A 15,471-nucleotide genomic window follows, 5' to 3' on the forward strand; every position below is an offset into this window, starting at 1 on the left:
GTTAAATCAATTGCGGTAGCGGTCTACAAAGAAAAAAAACCCAGCCATTATCTGGATGAAAGATAAAAGGTTCCATTCCGGCACAAAAAAATTTTCACCGGAAATGACTGGGTTGAAACGGATTGTGCGGAATAGGTCCTATAGGTCCTACAGCTACTAATATTTTAATTTGACAAGTTTATGTTTTATCTTATCTTCGAACTGGTTGCACACTTCTTTATCTATTCTCTCGCTCTTCACAGCCTGCATCGCTGAGTATTATTAAGTCGCTAAACTTGACTTCATTCCACAGTTAATCTTGAACACTAGACACACAAAATTTTCTCTGGGAAACCATTGTAATTTTGTAGTTGCAGTCATGCTGGTAGTGCAAGTGTTGACTGCCGTGTTGGCCCTTTCATGTTATTGTGATTTTTCAGCATACGGGAATGTTCTTTATATTGAAACATCATCTTCTTCTCCCAGAAATGATCTCACCACTCTTACTTCTGGTAGGAATTTCTCGTGCTAATATACGCACTATACCCAGTAAAACAGTCGTTCTGTTTTGATCTATTCGATTGGCGAAAAAAAACCTGTTTAATAGTTTTGCGAACAGAATTGCATTATTGCTGCGAGTGAATTTTGTGTAAGTTGCTCCAAGTAGAATTATATCTGACGGAAACAGCCAAAGAAAATATTATGGAAAGTTTGCGACATATGTAGACTGTACCAATATTACTTTTTCATCTATTTTAAGTTTCCATGGCAATGTAATGATTTGAAACGATTTATTTTATTTTATTTCTAAGTCTGAAATAAAATTTGCGGATGCTCTTAGCATGAATTGTTGTTCCGTTGGGTTGCCTAAAATCAAGTTATACGCCGATTTACATGCCTTGGACTCGATAAAGTAAGGACGATAAAATAAGGAAAGCGGGGTTTTTTTTTTCCAAACACCATTTCCTGCTTTCGGTTTGCTTAAAATTTGTCTTTGCGGAGATTGTAAACCTAAGTTGAGATAACAAGATGATGTCCGATGATGTCACTTAGCCTATACTCTCAATTACAGTTTTTATAAGCACATCAAATTATTGTTAAAAATGGACACGCAAATCCGCATGCCGTTCGCAAATCTAAATCTGACTGTATTTGCTTTCGCAACTGTTTTGAATTGGTTCTGTACTCCGTTAAACTATAAATAAATTGCATAATGTAACGTTTATCATAATAACTCGTCAACGATAGATTAATCAATAACTTTTCTCCAGGCATCACGTCTTCAGTTTTGAGTGGATTGGGAGATAGCGATTTAAAGGCACTCTCAACAGATTTTCAAATTGGTAAAACATCCATATCAGATACAGAGACGGCATTGTCAACAGTTTGGACTACAGGACTACCTTCATCGACTATCATCTCCATTTCCGTGCCTGAAATTATTTCAAATCCTGAAGGAATCGGTAAAAATGAAACCCTCGCGACAGAACCAACAACTATTTTATCATCCAGTACTGAAGAGACCACATTAACATCTAATATTGAAACCTCAACGACAACCGCTGTGAAATCTTCTGGCACGTCACAAGTCGCCTTGATTTCAACCAATGAAGAAACATCGACTTCAGATACTTCGCCTAAAGCTGATCAGTCCAGTGCTACTGTCACGGCACCGGAAAGTACAATACCAACTACTCCGACAATCTGTAATTTCAATAGTACTCGGCAATATATATTTTTTTTAAGGTAATTATTAAGCGTTTTTCATATTTTACTTTGGACAACTACAGACAGCTTCACGAACCCGTCATTGGCTATGATCACCACATCGTCTACTATTGAGACCTCAACGACAACTGCTGTGATATCTTCTGGCACGTCACAAGTCACCTCGATTTCAACCAATGAATCGCCTTCTGATACTTCGCCTTCAACCGATTGGACGATTGCTGATCTCACGACACCAGAAATGACACTTTCAACTACCTCGGGAATCTGTAATTACAATGTTATTCAACTTTATTTTAAAATACGGTAATTTATCGCTTATCATATTTTAGTTCCGACGGTCTCAGACAGCTACACGGATCTGTCATCGACTGAGGTCTCCATTCCTATTACTAAAATTACTTCAACTCCTGAATATACCAGTGAAAATGGACCCCTCTCGACAGAACCAACAACAAATTCATCACCCAGTACGGAAGAGACCACAGTAACATTTAATATGGAAACCTCAACGACAACTACTGTGATATCTTCCGAAACTTCACAAGTCACCTCGATTTCAACCAATGAAATAACATCGACTTCTGATACTTCGCCCACAACCGATTGGACGAGTACTGCAGTCACGACACCGGGAAGTGCTCTACCAACTACCCCATTCTGTAATTTCAATATTACTCTACCTAATTTTTTTTTAAAGGTAATTTATCCTTTGTCATATTTTACAGGTGAATGCGATTCCATGAAACTAGTATTGGGAACGGTACTAGTGGGAAATAGTTGGTTTGCTGTTCCACTCAACTCAACTGCTTCTAACCCAGAATGTGGTCTTGAAAAGCTTATTGGGTTAGATGTGGTCGTTGAAGGTCCCACCGACAAAGACGAAGCATTCCCTTCAATAGTTCAGAATTGTTTTTCGTCAGTCGATTGTTTGGATGGAAAAGACAATTTTTTCATTTTTAACTCGTCGGTCTGTTGCGAGAACATAATCATTCTTCAGTGTAGCAATTATATTTTTAAGATGGCTCCACAATATTCCACTTGTGTGGGAAATCCTGATCCCACTGACGGTGTAATTTTTACTCTGCCAGGTTTGCTTTACAGCTTATCGCTACCAAAGAATCATAAAATAACAACTACTTTTGGCAGGTCCCGATGCGGCCCCTGAAAATGTTACAGTGCTTGATACGGGAAGTGACTGGATCACAATGACTTGGCAAGATTTACCGTTTTGTTTAAAAACAGTGAATTCCTTTTTTATGCGATTCAATCCTTTGGATCCCAATGCTTTGGGCAATAACACCATAAACATCGAAGTTCCTTCAAACTGTACGAATAGATCGTTCGTCACTGGAGTGACCGATTTCGATTCCAAGACGTGTCCAGAATTATTTAGTTTGGATCCTTGTACTAACTACTCCGTTACCGTCGAGGTGGAAGTCTTTGACATGTATCTGTCTGAACCAAGTCAAAGTGTCACGTTCAACACCAAACCACGTCAGTTCTTAATAACTAAATTTCAAATATATGTATTTCTATTACCGTATTCAAAACTAATTGATAATTTTGATTTTGTGTGTGCTCTAGCGGAAGATTTAGTAACGCAGATAGGACAGATCGAATCGGGTTCGGATTGGCTGACGTTTCAATGGAACTTATCCGTTCCACAATGTCACATGGCTACTTCCGGTTTTCGATTAAATTTGACCAATTCACGGAATAACAGCTATGGAACATACAATTGTAACCTAAACACCCCTCCATCAGTTGATTCCAAATTCGTGTTCAACACCAGTTCTAATGACTGCGGTGAAAGCGTTAATGTGGCGGCTTGTTCTGATTATGACATAGCCGTCATTCCCAAAGTTTTTGACTTATTGTATGATGGATCTTCCGGTAGGGCATTGGGAAGGACAACATGTAAGTTTACACCAGTTTATTAATTATTCAAAAGGTTGTGACTACGAGATTAATTTTTTTTTTAGGTGAAACTATAAAAGCCTTTATTGCTTCCATTGATTCCGGCTCCGATTGGATTAGCTTCAACTGGACAACTAGTGTTGAGGATTGCAGAAAAGTCTTGACTGGATTCTGGCTCAGTATCGCCTCCACAGAGCAACCAGAAAAACAGGATTCGTTTCAGTTTATATCCATGAATGACTGTTACTGTAATTTGAAAGAAGATCAAGCAATCATGTTCAACACTAGCAAAGCTTGTAACAGTTGGATCAATCCTGGCATCTCTCCTTGCTCTGAGTATGAAATAATTATAGTCCCACAGTTCTTTAATAGTTTAAATGGAAGTACTGGACCTCTCAACAAAACTGATACACTTCCAGGTGATATAATCATACATAAGCATTCATATCAAGCCAATATAATCGAAAATATTGTTGCGCAGATGACAAGATGACGCCAGTAACACAAAATATCGGAGCTGGCAAAAACTGGATCAGTTTCGAATGGCAAGCCTCATTAAATACCTGTCGCGACGCTGTTACTGGTCTCTGGATTTCTATGAAACCTAGTACGTCGAATGAGCGCCTTTGCTCACTCGAATCTACTAGTGATAAATTTATCACCTTCAACACGAGCTCAGTATGCTTCAATGAGACCTTATCGCCGTGTACACCTTACACTTTTGAAATCAAGCTGGACATAAACGGAAAAATAGGACAATTCAGCATGGTCATTGAAATGACGACTCCCGGAGAAGATGCCACTGCACTTATCAGTAACCACAAGTACGGCGTGAAATGGATAAGTTTTTGGTGGCAGTCTTCTGTTCCCGAGTGTCAACGTTTTGTTACGGGATATCAGTTAAACGTCACAGATCTTTTTAACGGCGCGTCTCAGTTCCAAAATTTACCTCGAAACTGCAGCATTATCTCGACGCAACCTGAAATTATCTTTAACAGCATTTTACCCTGCACTGAAGTTGAGATATTCCCTTGTTCAAGCTACTTAATTTCTTTAGCACCAGTATTTCGTATTAACGATCGGACGGTAATCAATGGTGTCAGCGCATTTATTAAAATAGGAACTCAATCAGGTATTGCAAATGAACAATTTATATTTGGCTACTCTATCACGTTGCTTTTAATTAAAGGAGAACAAGGTGAAATTGAGCATCCAAAAGTAATTTCTCAAGGAACGAATTCGCTCACATTGGGCTGGAATGAGCCAAAGTGCCGCAATCTTATTTACTACAATGTTACTGTGATGCCTAACTGGAAATCAGAACCAAGAACATACTTGAAAATTACTCCCGACTGTCTTGATAAGGATCCAAGCGGAAACGTATCTGTGATACTAAATGCAACTACGTGTCAAAATGGTTACGAGTTCGTTTCATGCGCTCCATATAACATCAAAGTGCTGCCCGTTTACCAGTTGCCAAGCGCCAATGAAGATCTTGTTGGATGGGCAAATGACACGCAAACACTTCCTTTTGAATACGAAGCAGCCGTTAGCAACTTGACTGTTCTGGATGTTGGCACACGGTGGATATCAATATCGTGGCCGATTCCGCCCTGTCGAGTAAATGTTAGTGAGTGGATTCTTTCACAAAATGAAAGCGATAAAATTAGCTTACCTCCAGATTGCCCGGCAAAAAAGGTTGACGGAAACTATTTAACTCTTAATATCTCAGACACTATATTCTGCAGTGGTAGTAATTATTCGAGAGAGTTTGTCCCTATTATCCCGTGCACTAACTACACTCTTGGAATGAATGTCAAGTACCCCAATTGGGAAGTTCAAAATGGAAGCAATAATGTAATTTCAAAAGACACCGAAGTTGAGCGTAAGTTTTTTTCCTGGAATTATTATGGATAAAAAGGAAAAACTAAAGCTGTCCTATTAATTACAGCACCTGGAGAGGTATTTAACGTAACGTGGAACGGTACGAGTAATGACATTTTTCTGAAATGGGAGGAACCGAGGAAGAATCCACAATGTGTTCGTGGCTATCAAATCAGTTGGAATGATAAACAAAACTTTACTACACAGACGCATATCTTCCTTGCGGGTTTGGAGCCGTGTTCCAAATTTCCAGTAAGAGTAAATGCTCTCCCGGATTCTTCAATAAAGGACGAGAGTCGCATTCCTTACTATGTCTCCACAGATAGTGTCGGTAAGAACATTATATAATAAGCTTGACTCCAATTTAGTAAGTTTACTTATACACATATTGTCCGACTTGCTTTAGCTCCCGCGCCTATAACATCTGAAATCAACGTAGTCAAACAGCAAAACGGTTGGACGCGTAACGTATCGTGGCTCAAGCCCAAAGAAGATTATTGTATTTCAGGATACAATATAAACGTTATAAGAGCAGTAAGGACATTTTTGCATCGATAAATCTTTAAAAAAATATATATTTTAACTAGTTGCTTAATTATATTCATATAGACATCAACGGAAGTTGTTTATAATTCGACAATCTATGGAAAGAATAAAACATGGATTACGTTGAGCGAAGAATTTGAACAGGGAAATTTATACAATATTTCGATATCTTCCTTTTACTCTTTTAAAGAACCAATTTCGAGTGATTATGTTTCTCACTCATTCACTTGGGACTCGGCATCAAGTAATAATTTAACTTAAATTGATTTCGATTAAAAGTGTTCTAACAGGTGTGTAAATAATAACCTATAGATCCGACTGTACCCTTTGCGATAGTTTGTGGCATTGTGTTCCCAATTCTAGCGCTCGCAATTATTTGCTCAGTTGTGCTAATTCGTAAAAGGTACGTACGTATACAATATGTGAAGAATTCAAGACTTTTATAAATATTTCCTTTCGCAGTTCTATTTTCGCTTCAGAAAGATTTTCCGATGACACCAGATCAACACCAAGTATTCATAATAAAGCTTTGAATAGTCGAAGACCTGTTATGATCAAAGAATTGAGATGTACAATCGAGTGGTTAGACGCGAACTCTAACTACGAATTGAGCAAGGAATATGAAATGGTAAAGTCCTTGACTGATAAGACGGCAACTTGCACCGTGGCTCAATTACCTGAAAACCGTGCCAAGAACCGCTACTCCGACATCCTTCCATGTATGAAAAGACGTTTCCTATACTATGCCTATAAAAAAATCAGTATAAATAATTTATTTCTTACATTTTAGATGATCATTCTAGAGTCAAACTCACAACCGTTCCTCCTTTATTGGATTACATCAACGCCTCGTTCATATCGGTAGTTTTAAAAATGAGTTTAGAAGTCCATCAAATGTAATTCAGATTGAACATCGCGTTAACAGGACTATGCTGGAAATCGAGCCTACATTGCCTCACAAGGACCTAAACCATCGACGATTGGAGATTTTTGGCTTATGTGTTTTGAGCAAAATGTGAAAGTTATTGTTGCACTGACAATGTTAGAAGAGAGAGGAAAGGTACGTTGCACTCGTTAGTTCTGAAGCAATTACAATTTTCAACTGATTTTACAATAGATAAAATGTGCTCAATATTGGCCATCAACCGAATCGTGTGAATTTGGTGATTTTTATGTTAAACTGACTAAAGAAGTGATTGGGGATGACTACACCACGCGAGACTTCTTGGTTTCTAAAGTAAAAGGATTAATTTTAATCAGAAATTCAGGTTGTTACTATATTTTCGCTGGCTTTGGCTTGTTCCTGTTTAGATATCCAGCAACGGAAGCATCGCCCCTAAATTTATAAAACAGATGCACTTTACTGTATGGCCAGATTTCGGCTGCCCAGAAAATCCAGAACAGCTCGTCAACTTTATCCAAGCAATGCGAAAAGAGAGCATTTATCTGAACGACAAATACCGCGCCAATAGCCCCATAGTTGTCCATTGCAGGTAAACCTCAGATTAAAAAAAAAAATTCAATATCAAATTTAAACATCTCGTGCGCTTCTCTTAATATTTAATCAGTGCTGGAGTTGGAAGAACCGGAACTTTGATAGCATTAGATCTTCTCATGGAGCAAGCTCGCTGCAAGAAAATAGTCGATATTGTGCACACGGTTCTTAAATTACGTAAAGATCGCGACCGAATGGTCCAAACAGAGGTGCGTTTCTACTTATTGTAGTTGATTCTTTCTAAATTTATTAATTATTCTTATTATATTTGATGTGTTTCTAAATTTTATGATTTACGGAATTTACAGGGACAGTATCATTTTCTCTACAAATGTATCTATGCTTACGCCCGTAATGAGTTACAGTTGAGAAAGTTAATCACAAAGTCAACTTCAAATTCGACCATGTTCTGTGAGACGTATGATGATATTCCGCTTACTCCTCTTTCTTTTTTTCAGAAAAATCCGTTTGCCAACCATTACAGCCGCAAATCTTCATTCGCCACGGTGTAATATAGTGTCAAATATGATTGTAAAATGTTAGGGCATGGAAAAATTGGTCCAATCCGTGTGAATGTAAATACTTTGTTGTTTTAAGTCAGTGTCAAATAAGTCATGTGTGGAACTACTTTTTAAAAATGCATATTATTCTACTCGTTGAATTGGTAAACGCCTTCAGCGTTTCGGCTTTCAGTTGCTTGTGACACAAGGATGGGATCTAAGAGAACGTTAAATGTAAATTCACATAAGATGCCGCGTAATACACCGCAAGATAACGCAAGTAGATAAAAACGACCGAACAGCCGAAAGAAAAAAATTATATACATTTATCATTGCTTACAATTGATTGTAGGAATAACAACAGGTGCCCAAAAGACTACCCAGCAAAGCTGGATTAACTTTGGTTTTGATTTATCAACGACGCCGACATTCTTCAGTTTGTGTGTACAGCCATCCTGTGTAACGATTTAATACTGATCTTTGATCTATTCTATAGGTTTATTTGCTTGTCAAAATGTTTGCAGGTCATTTCATTTATTCAAACGACTTTGACGTTACAAATTTATTTAACCTAATCGCATTATATAAAATCAGCTGGAATTGAAACTAGAACTAGAAGTGAAAAATATGGGCGTACACGATATCGCATTTCACATAAAGGTAACGCCTGTTTGAAAGCGCAGACTGTATAAGCGGCGTCGCTCATATATGTATACATATTAGTGTGTGTAATACATAACTATCGTAAAATGTTTCCCACAAATGCCAACGGTTAAAAGCTGTAGCAAATGAGATTGGAGTTCGGTTGGCCTTAATATGGTTGAGCATCCTGCTATCTTTTTTTGTGTTTCTCGGCTGGGGCGATAAGGAGCGAACTAAGCGTCGGGTGCGGAAGTTTTTGGTTTACTTGATGTGCACACCATACGCTATGATTGTGGCTCCCTTGCTGTTCGTATTACACACATCACTTTTTTGGCTTGTAATCAAAAGCGGAAATTTCATAAAAGGTAGGATATACTCTTTTGTCTGCCGCAGAGTGATTGGCTAATGTTACACAAAAGTGGTGGGCGCCAAAAGAAGCACGTGCTGTACCACTCCTACTTCTTCGCCCCTGTGCTGATTTCATTCGATTCTCTAACGAAAGCAGTGACAGGTTTTGTGTGCATGTGTTCTCAGAGATAGCACGTGATTCTAGTCAACAAACTCTTTTCATCTAATGGCCTGCCACAGTGTTTTGGTAGCCATCATCACTGCTTATCTTTCAGCCATCGCCTATGGGACACCTATCGATACCCCCGTAACGTGAACATATTTTGCGATTAAAAAGTCAGTTTCAGCTGTATAAATAATCCAATTTGTTTCCATTCAGCCAAACAATAGTCTAGTGATACTTCAAAATGAAGAATCTATTACCCCAGAATCTATTGACCCTTCAGATCCTCCTACCACAAGTTTTACGGTATTTATTGGTACAGATCTCAATTGTTTTATCTTTATTTTGTTTACCCTGTTCAATTTAGAAGGTCAGCACCTTAACTTTGAATTTTTCCAGCCAGTTGCCCACGAGCACTAATAGTCCAGAGGATGAATTAACAGCTGACGAGGATAAACTGACGTCTGTTAATGGTAATATTGGATTTATAAGCTATGCATTTATTAATGTTTCAGTAACTCTAATGTTTTCCTTTTACAATTCGAAAGATGCTGCCAATATTAATGACGCGCAAACTAGTACCGAAAGAAATGCGAAAAATTCTACAATCAGCACGTCTTCCACTTCGATTAGCACATCTTCTCTCATCAGCACCACAACTTCTACCGGAACGACTTTGCCACCTCAGAATCATGAATTAAATTTTACCGCAGTATGGCAAACCGACGAGGATAGTTTAGACTATATCATGGTGTTGTGGTCTGAGGAAAGTAACGTAAATGCTACGCGACCAGTTAATTGGAAGCTGCTTGTGTCAAGGGAATCGGAAAATGAGTCAATAATTATTCGTAGCAGTTGTTCTTGGCATAACAACTCGAGACATCATCAAGTGAAACTAGAGAAGGAATCACTGATTGATTACCGTGTTTCCTGCAATGATAACAGTCGGCACGAAGATTTAGTATTTAAAATCCGGTCTTGCTTATCGTACGATCTGCTTCTCTTTGCGCACCCCGGCAAAGATCACCCAATCGGAAGGACTAAACTCAAACCTCTCATAAAATGTTGGTTAGAAATTAACTAGATCTACATACATATCTAATGTTTCAGTTGAACATTGTTTTGATGAAACGAATTGGATCTGTCAAATTTCAGGGCCATCCAAGATTGAATCGTCGTACAATGCAATCGATAAAAAGATAGTGATCCATTGGGAATCACCTTACAAGAATATGACTTGCAGCCTGAAATATCGCTATAATTTATTTGTCGATCGAGTTGGCAATATCAGCGAAACAACAGAAGATAGCCGTATTGAACATCCGGCCGAGTTATGCACAAATTACTCCATTTCTGTTTGGAGCATCGTTATTGATGGTAGCCATAAAACAATTTCTGATCAGCCGATTCGTCACGCCAACAGGACGGAAAACCAAGGTATGGTGACAACTAGAAATGTAACTTTATTGTGGAATATATATAGATTTTATGTCGGTTATTTTTAAGATTTAGATATGACTGCCATGGCCGTCAATGCGCAAGCTATCAACAAAACATGTCTTATTGTTAGCTGGTCGCAAAATGACAATTACCGTTATATTGTCGGCTGTGCCTCTTTACGGATTCTTTTGGAGCCTCCTTCGGTAATTTTCGTAAAATCTTAAATAATCCATTGACTCGATGATTGTGTATGTGTGGTGATAATTAGGAGGAGGAACAAGATTCGTCGATCCTAACCAATGATAAACAAAAAGAAAAAATGTTTTGTCATTTGCGACCTGCGACACAGTACAACGTGCGAATCGAATTTACAGATCATCAAGGCACACGCAAATACTCTCCGTACGCTAGCGGGTCTACTCCCAGCGGTAAAAGAGCTTTAACAATTCCGAATGTGCGTCACTTAATTCTATGACACCTTGACAGAGTACGACACAGTTACCGTGGGACTCATCGTATTATCCTCTATTCTTGTTCTGCTTCTTCTTGGCGTTTCTCTATACTGCGTCCTACCATGGTTTACAAGGTAATATTCGATAATTTAACTTAGTGAATTAAGAATTACAGCAAACTTACGGATACAAAATAGGGAACAAGAATGGAATAATGGAGAACAAAAGAAAAAAAAAGAGGTTAAAACTTTTTTTTTAATTATTTAAAGGGGCGTGGTACTTCTGGGGACTAGAGGGAAGGGTATTCTTTTGTGAGAAAAACGTTGATTTAGTGAAACGTAAGAAACAAAAATAGATTTCACTTTTCGGAACTGTTTAGGCGATTCCTTTTCCAGTTTTCTTATTTTTGCGTTTTAATTTCTTGGTTTAACAGACATCGCAGAAGGTCGAATGGTGACAATCAATCTGTGCGCTTGAAATCATCTTTCTTCGGAAACATGGGTCGGCGTCGCTCACATCCCATAAAGCTACGCAATCTGAATGCCGTCACTCAGCGTCTCTGCTCATCGGCTGGCCACCTCTTGGAAATGGAATTCGAAGATTTGGTTATCATCGCTGACGCCCGTCGTCCCAAGGACAGTCCAATAGCCCTTCTGCAAGAAAACACGATAAAAAATCGCTACGTCAACATCTTGCCTTGTAATAACAGGCCTTTTTAAAAAATTATTATTATTTACTGTTGATGATTTCATTAGTAAATTTGTTTATTTGTTTCTTTATAAGACGAGCACAATTGCGTCTCCCTAAGTTTGTTACCAGACTCGACTAATTCCAACTACATCAATGCTTCGTACATCATGGTATCAGAATGAGTGATAATAACGCTACAAATCAATTATGCATTTAATAATGACTCATCGACCTAGGGTTTCAACGATCCAAGGGAGTACATCGCCACACAAGGACCAAAAATCTGCACAATCGAAGACTTCTGGAGAATGGTGTGGGAACAGAATGTTCATATTATCATTATGGTAACAAGCCTTGAAGAAAGAGGAAAGGTAAGTAATTTTACACTTAACAAAATTTGTTTATTTTGCACATTTTTTTAAGTTATTTATTTTGAGCAGCCAAAATGCGATCGGTACTGGCCAGAGGACGCAGCAAACCCGCTCACTTTCGAAAGTCTTTCCGTTTCCCAGTTAAATGAAACGGATTTTGAAAGCTACACTCTCCGCAGTTTCAAAGTGGAACGAGTAAGTGACTCTCACCATCAATCTGATTACTGTAGGAAATAATGTGATAACACGTATTTACAGAATGGAAAATCTCGAACGGTGAAACAAGCCTACTTAAAAGGATGGCCCGATTTTGGTGTCCCAAATAATCCTGAAATTCTGATTCGATTTATTGAAGTTGTTCGAATCCTGGTAAATGAGACTTCGCAAGCATCCAGTTCCCTTCAACCCATTGTCGTACATTGCAGGTAGTTTCTAAAAATACGGCATTAACATTCAATTCATTTTTCAACCTCAATTATATTAAAGCGCTGGTGTTGGTCGAACTGGAACTTTTATCGCTGTCGACTGGTTGATGCAGGAGGCTCGGGTAGAGAAAGAAATTGATATCTTCTCTACTATTTTACGGATGAGAGAGTGCCGTTTAAATATGGTCCAAAGCGAGGTAGAATGTTTCTACTTTAACTGTACACGAAGTTACGACTCAATCACATTTACGTCACCTTATTCCAGGAGCAATACGAATACATCTATCGATGTATGTCTCATTTCGTAAACACTAGACTCTTCGCTGCTGTAGGGCATCCGAGCGATGCAGGTATTTTCCTTTGCAGTGCACAGCAAATGCATTCACGCTTCTAAAAAGACTAATTACTATCTTAATAACAGCAACTCTCTTGACTAATGGAAATAATCCATTGCTGAACGAACTAGAGTGAGCACCGGAAGACCTCGACGCAGCAACATATTGATTTATCTGAAATTTTCTGTACATTATATTTTATCAAAAAAAAAATTCTTCACAACTAGCTTTAATACATATATTTTAAGTTTTCAGAATTTGTTTTTTCAGCAACAAACAGTTATCAACGCGGTTTCCTTGGTTATCTTATGTCACATTTTTTTTAAATAATTTTTTTTTTCACAGAAACGTTAAAATCTTCATATCCTTTGACTATTTGAATCAGATAATAAAAGGAAGTTGACGTGGTTGGGCGAGTTGTTACAGTGTGGTTGCTCTAGGCTTCCTTTGGTTTCAAACTTTACTGCAGCTAACGAGGCGGACATTCAGTTGGGTTTTTCTCAAATGAATTTTAGTTCTTCGAGTTCACTTAATACTTAATAGTGTGACATAGCAGTGCCATAAATAATCACAATTTCAGAAAATGATTCGTTTTATTCGACCACTTATACTTAAGACTACGATAATAGTTTTAACGCTAAAGTACTTTAGTGTTATTAGCGCAAACACAGGATCACAAAAAACGCCAGAGAAATTACCGGCAGAGATCTACAAAAGTTTCAGTAAGAGAAATTACGCGAATATTGTTCTTTTGTATCTGTATGATATTTGGGTTACACTGAAATTTATAGAAATTAATAATGTTGCTGCGGCATTGGTCGAATCTACTATCCTCGTCAGCTGGAATATTGAAGAAAATAAAAAACGAGAGAATAAACCCAACAGAACGTTAACAATTTTCGAGTTAGCAATTATTATAATCTTATTTTCATTTAATTCAAACATAATTTATGTCACTAATAAGAGTATTGTGCATTTGAAATTCAAGAAATGACGAAATGGGTCATGAAACTTCAATAACTATTGAAGATTTCTGCAAAGTTAATGGAGTACCTAGTACGACATGCGCATATCCTTATCCCAAAGTAGACTGTTTGAACTACAAATTTACGCTGGGTAATAGGAATAATGTGGCATACATCACCACTGGTAAATCTGAAACCTTTCGATATTCATGCTTAAATAATATTATGCAAAATAAATGCAGAACAGTATTTTAAAATATTTTCTTTATAGTGCAAGTTAAAAAACACACAACGACATTTGAACTGACAAATAATGAACCCAATCCAGTGAAATTGACCTGGAAAATTGAATGCAATGCGACATCCATGTACCCAGTCCCTATTTCATCAATGGCAAATAATGGGTAGTTCTTATCATTTTATTTTTTTTTGTTCGTGCTCAACTGCATGTTGTACGTTGTCGAGGAAGGCTTAGCTTATTCTACTTTCTTATTTTATTAGTAAAAGAGTCGATGATGCGGTTAAAGCAGGTTGCAAAGAACAACAAATCTGCGAAATAAACCTCAACAGAACGGTCGTTTGTACAACTTCCAATATCTACATAAATGGAGAAACCATTTTATTAAGCCCTACAACATATTTAAGTAAGGCGCAATAATACAATAATAATCTCATCCTGAAATTTGTTATCCAAATGTCTAGCCTTACAAGGAGGTTAATTTACAAATGTGTTTCTAAATTATGTTTTCGTTATTAATTTGTTCTAATGCAGTGAGCAACCTTTCGATCGAAGTATCAAATTTAAACCAGATTGGTATTGGATGGGTGGAAACGGAGCAAATTAAATGTCCAGTTTCTTCGTCTCAATTCAATTATAGTTTGGTGATCAAGGACAATGAAAAGAATCAAATTGTACAAAATTTGTCAGTACCAAACTGGTGCGTTATAGATAACAGTCCACATAACAGTAAGACACGGCGGCGAAAACTGACTTTCAGTAGAAAAGGACACATTGCATCTTGCCAGAACAGGAATTATGATCTCGTTTTTAATAATGAACTAAGACCATGCGTGAATTATTCTGTCTCCATTTTCCGCTCTGGAGATGTAAAATCTAAAATGCAGACAAATTTGTTTTTAATTAAAACGCTTGAATCAGAAGGTGAATATTACGAATATTAATCAAAATTCATACGACGCGTCTAATTGGAGCAATATGTTAATGATGACTTTTCTTGGCGGAGATATCCAAAATCTTCGCGTTGCCAGGCTTTCATCTAGTAGACTTGAATTACAATGGGAAATTTCCGCAGCTTGCAAAAAAGTGGAAAATTTTATAATGTCAATTGAAAAAAATTACGAGCTGGTCGAAAATGTTAGGTAAGCCTATTCCTGAATTTAGTTATTTTTACACGACTATTACAATCTATTCTTACGTATATTTTTAAAGCCTGTCCTCCAAAAACACACAATGCAATGATACCACTTGCACTTTGAGCTGGATACATGATCAAACCCTGACAGAATGCACACAAAATGTAATCCATGTCAGCAGATCTACTATCTACGTTACCATACCTCCTCCTGG

General features: G+C 37.6%; 2 protein-coding genes across 4 annotated transcripts; both read left to right on the plus strand.

Moving 5' to 3' along the window:
• Positions 1 to 32: 32 nt before the first annotated feature.
• LOC124343118 lies at positions 33 to 8,770 on the plus strand. 2 transcript variants are annotated; one of them, XM_046796234.1, is made up of 22 exons: positions 33 to 491; positions 1,251 to 1,685; positions 1,770 to 1,976; positions 2,040 to 2,369; positions 2,436 to 2,798; positions 2,857 to 3,204; positions 3,295 to 3,627; positions 3,693 to 4,046; positions 4,109 to 4,759; positions 4,817 to 5,512; positions 5,579 to 5,842; positions 5,918 to 6,045; positions 6,121 to 6,301; positions 6,370 to 6,460; positions 6,520 to 6,776; positions 6,848 to 6,918; positions 6,983 to 7,117; positions 7,175 to 7,294; positions 7,369 to 7,550; positions 7,626 to 7,761; positions 7,861 to 7,916; positions 8,011 to 8,770. In XM_046796234.1, the coding sequence occupies exons 1-22, from the start codon at positions 359 to 361 to the stop codon at positions 8,093 to 8,095; spliced, it is 5,556 nt and encodes a 1,851-aa protein (XP_046652190.1). In that variant the 5' UTR covers positions 33 to 358; the 3' UTR covers positions 8,096 to 8,770. The 2 variants fall into 2 exon arrangements, with proteins under 2 accessions (XP_046652190.1, XP_046652188.1); XM_046796232.1 differs by having other exon boundaries at positions 7,861 to 8,769.
• A 174-nt stretch (positions 8,771 to 8,944) lies between these two features.
• LOC124343163 lies at positions 8,945 to 13,167 on the plus strand. 2 transcript variants are annotated; one of them, XM_046796357.1, is made up of 16 exons: positions 8,945 to 9,349; positions 9,422 to 9,511; positions 9,576 to 9,678; positions 9,754 to 10,269; positions 10,361 to 10,642; positions 10,712 to 10,848; positions 10,914 to 11,073; positions 11,132 to 11,231; positions 11,531 to 11,796; positions 11,881 to 11,957; positions 12,024 to 12,158; positions 12,228 to 12,353; positions 12,417 to 12,583; positions 12,645 to 12,780; positions 12,849 to 12,933; positions 13,005 to 13,167. In XM_046796357.1, exons 1-16 carry the CDS (start codon positions 9,269 to 9,271, stop codon positions 13,052 to 13,054), a joined length of 2,511 nt encoding a protein of 836 aa, XP_046652313.1. In that variant the 5' UTR covers positions 8,945 to 9,268; the 3' UTR covers positions 13,055 to 13,167. The 2 variants fall into 2 exon arrangements, with proteins under 2 accessions (XP_046652313.1, XP_046652311.1); XM_046796355.1 differs by having other exon boundaries at positions 8,946 to 9,349; positions 9,573 to 9,678.
• The last annotated feature ends 2,304 nt before the right edge of the window (positions 13,168 to 15,471 follow it).

Source organism: Daphnia pulicaria, chromosome 6, assembly GCF_021234035.1.
Source record: "Daphnia pulicaria isolate SC F1-1A chromosome 6, SC_F0-13Bv2, whole genome shotgun sequence".
NCBI lineage: Eukaryota > Metazoa > Arthropoda > Branchiopoda > Diplostraca > Daphniidae > Daphnia > Daphnia pulicaria.

What these genes read in the sequence shown, in the direction of transcription:
- LOC124343118 (XM_046796232.1), top strand. Translation starts at nt 359, where the DNA reads ATGCTGGTAGTGCAAGTGTTGACTGCCGTGTTGGCCCTTTCATGTTAT. An exon ending in TAAAATAGGAACTCAATCAG is followed by an intron (nt 4,760 to 4,816) that starts GTATTGCAAATG and finishes TTTTAATTAAAG; the next exon opens with GAGAACAAGGTGAAATTGAG. An exon ending in ATATAAACGTTATAAGAGCA is followed by an intron (nt 6,046 to 6,120) that starts GTAAGGACATTT and finishes ATATTCATATAG; the next exon opens with ACATCAACGGAAGTTGTTTA.
- LOC124343163 (XM_046796355.1), top strand. Translation starts at nt 9,269, where the DNA reads ATGGCCTGCCACAGTGTTTTGGTAGCCATCATCACTGCTTATCTTTCA. An exon ending in TAGCGGGTCTACTCCCAGCG is followed by an intron (nt 11,074 to 11,131) that starts GTAAAAGAGCTT and finishes ACACCTTGACAG; the next exon opens with AGTACGACACAGTTACCGTG. An exon ending in GCAGTTTCAAAGTGGAACGA is followed by an intron (nt 12,354 to 12,416) that starts GTAAGTGACTCT and finishes ACGTATTTACAG; the next exon opens with AATGGAAAATCTCGAACGGT.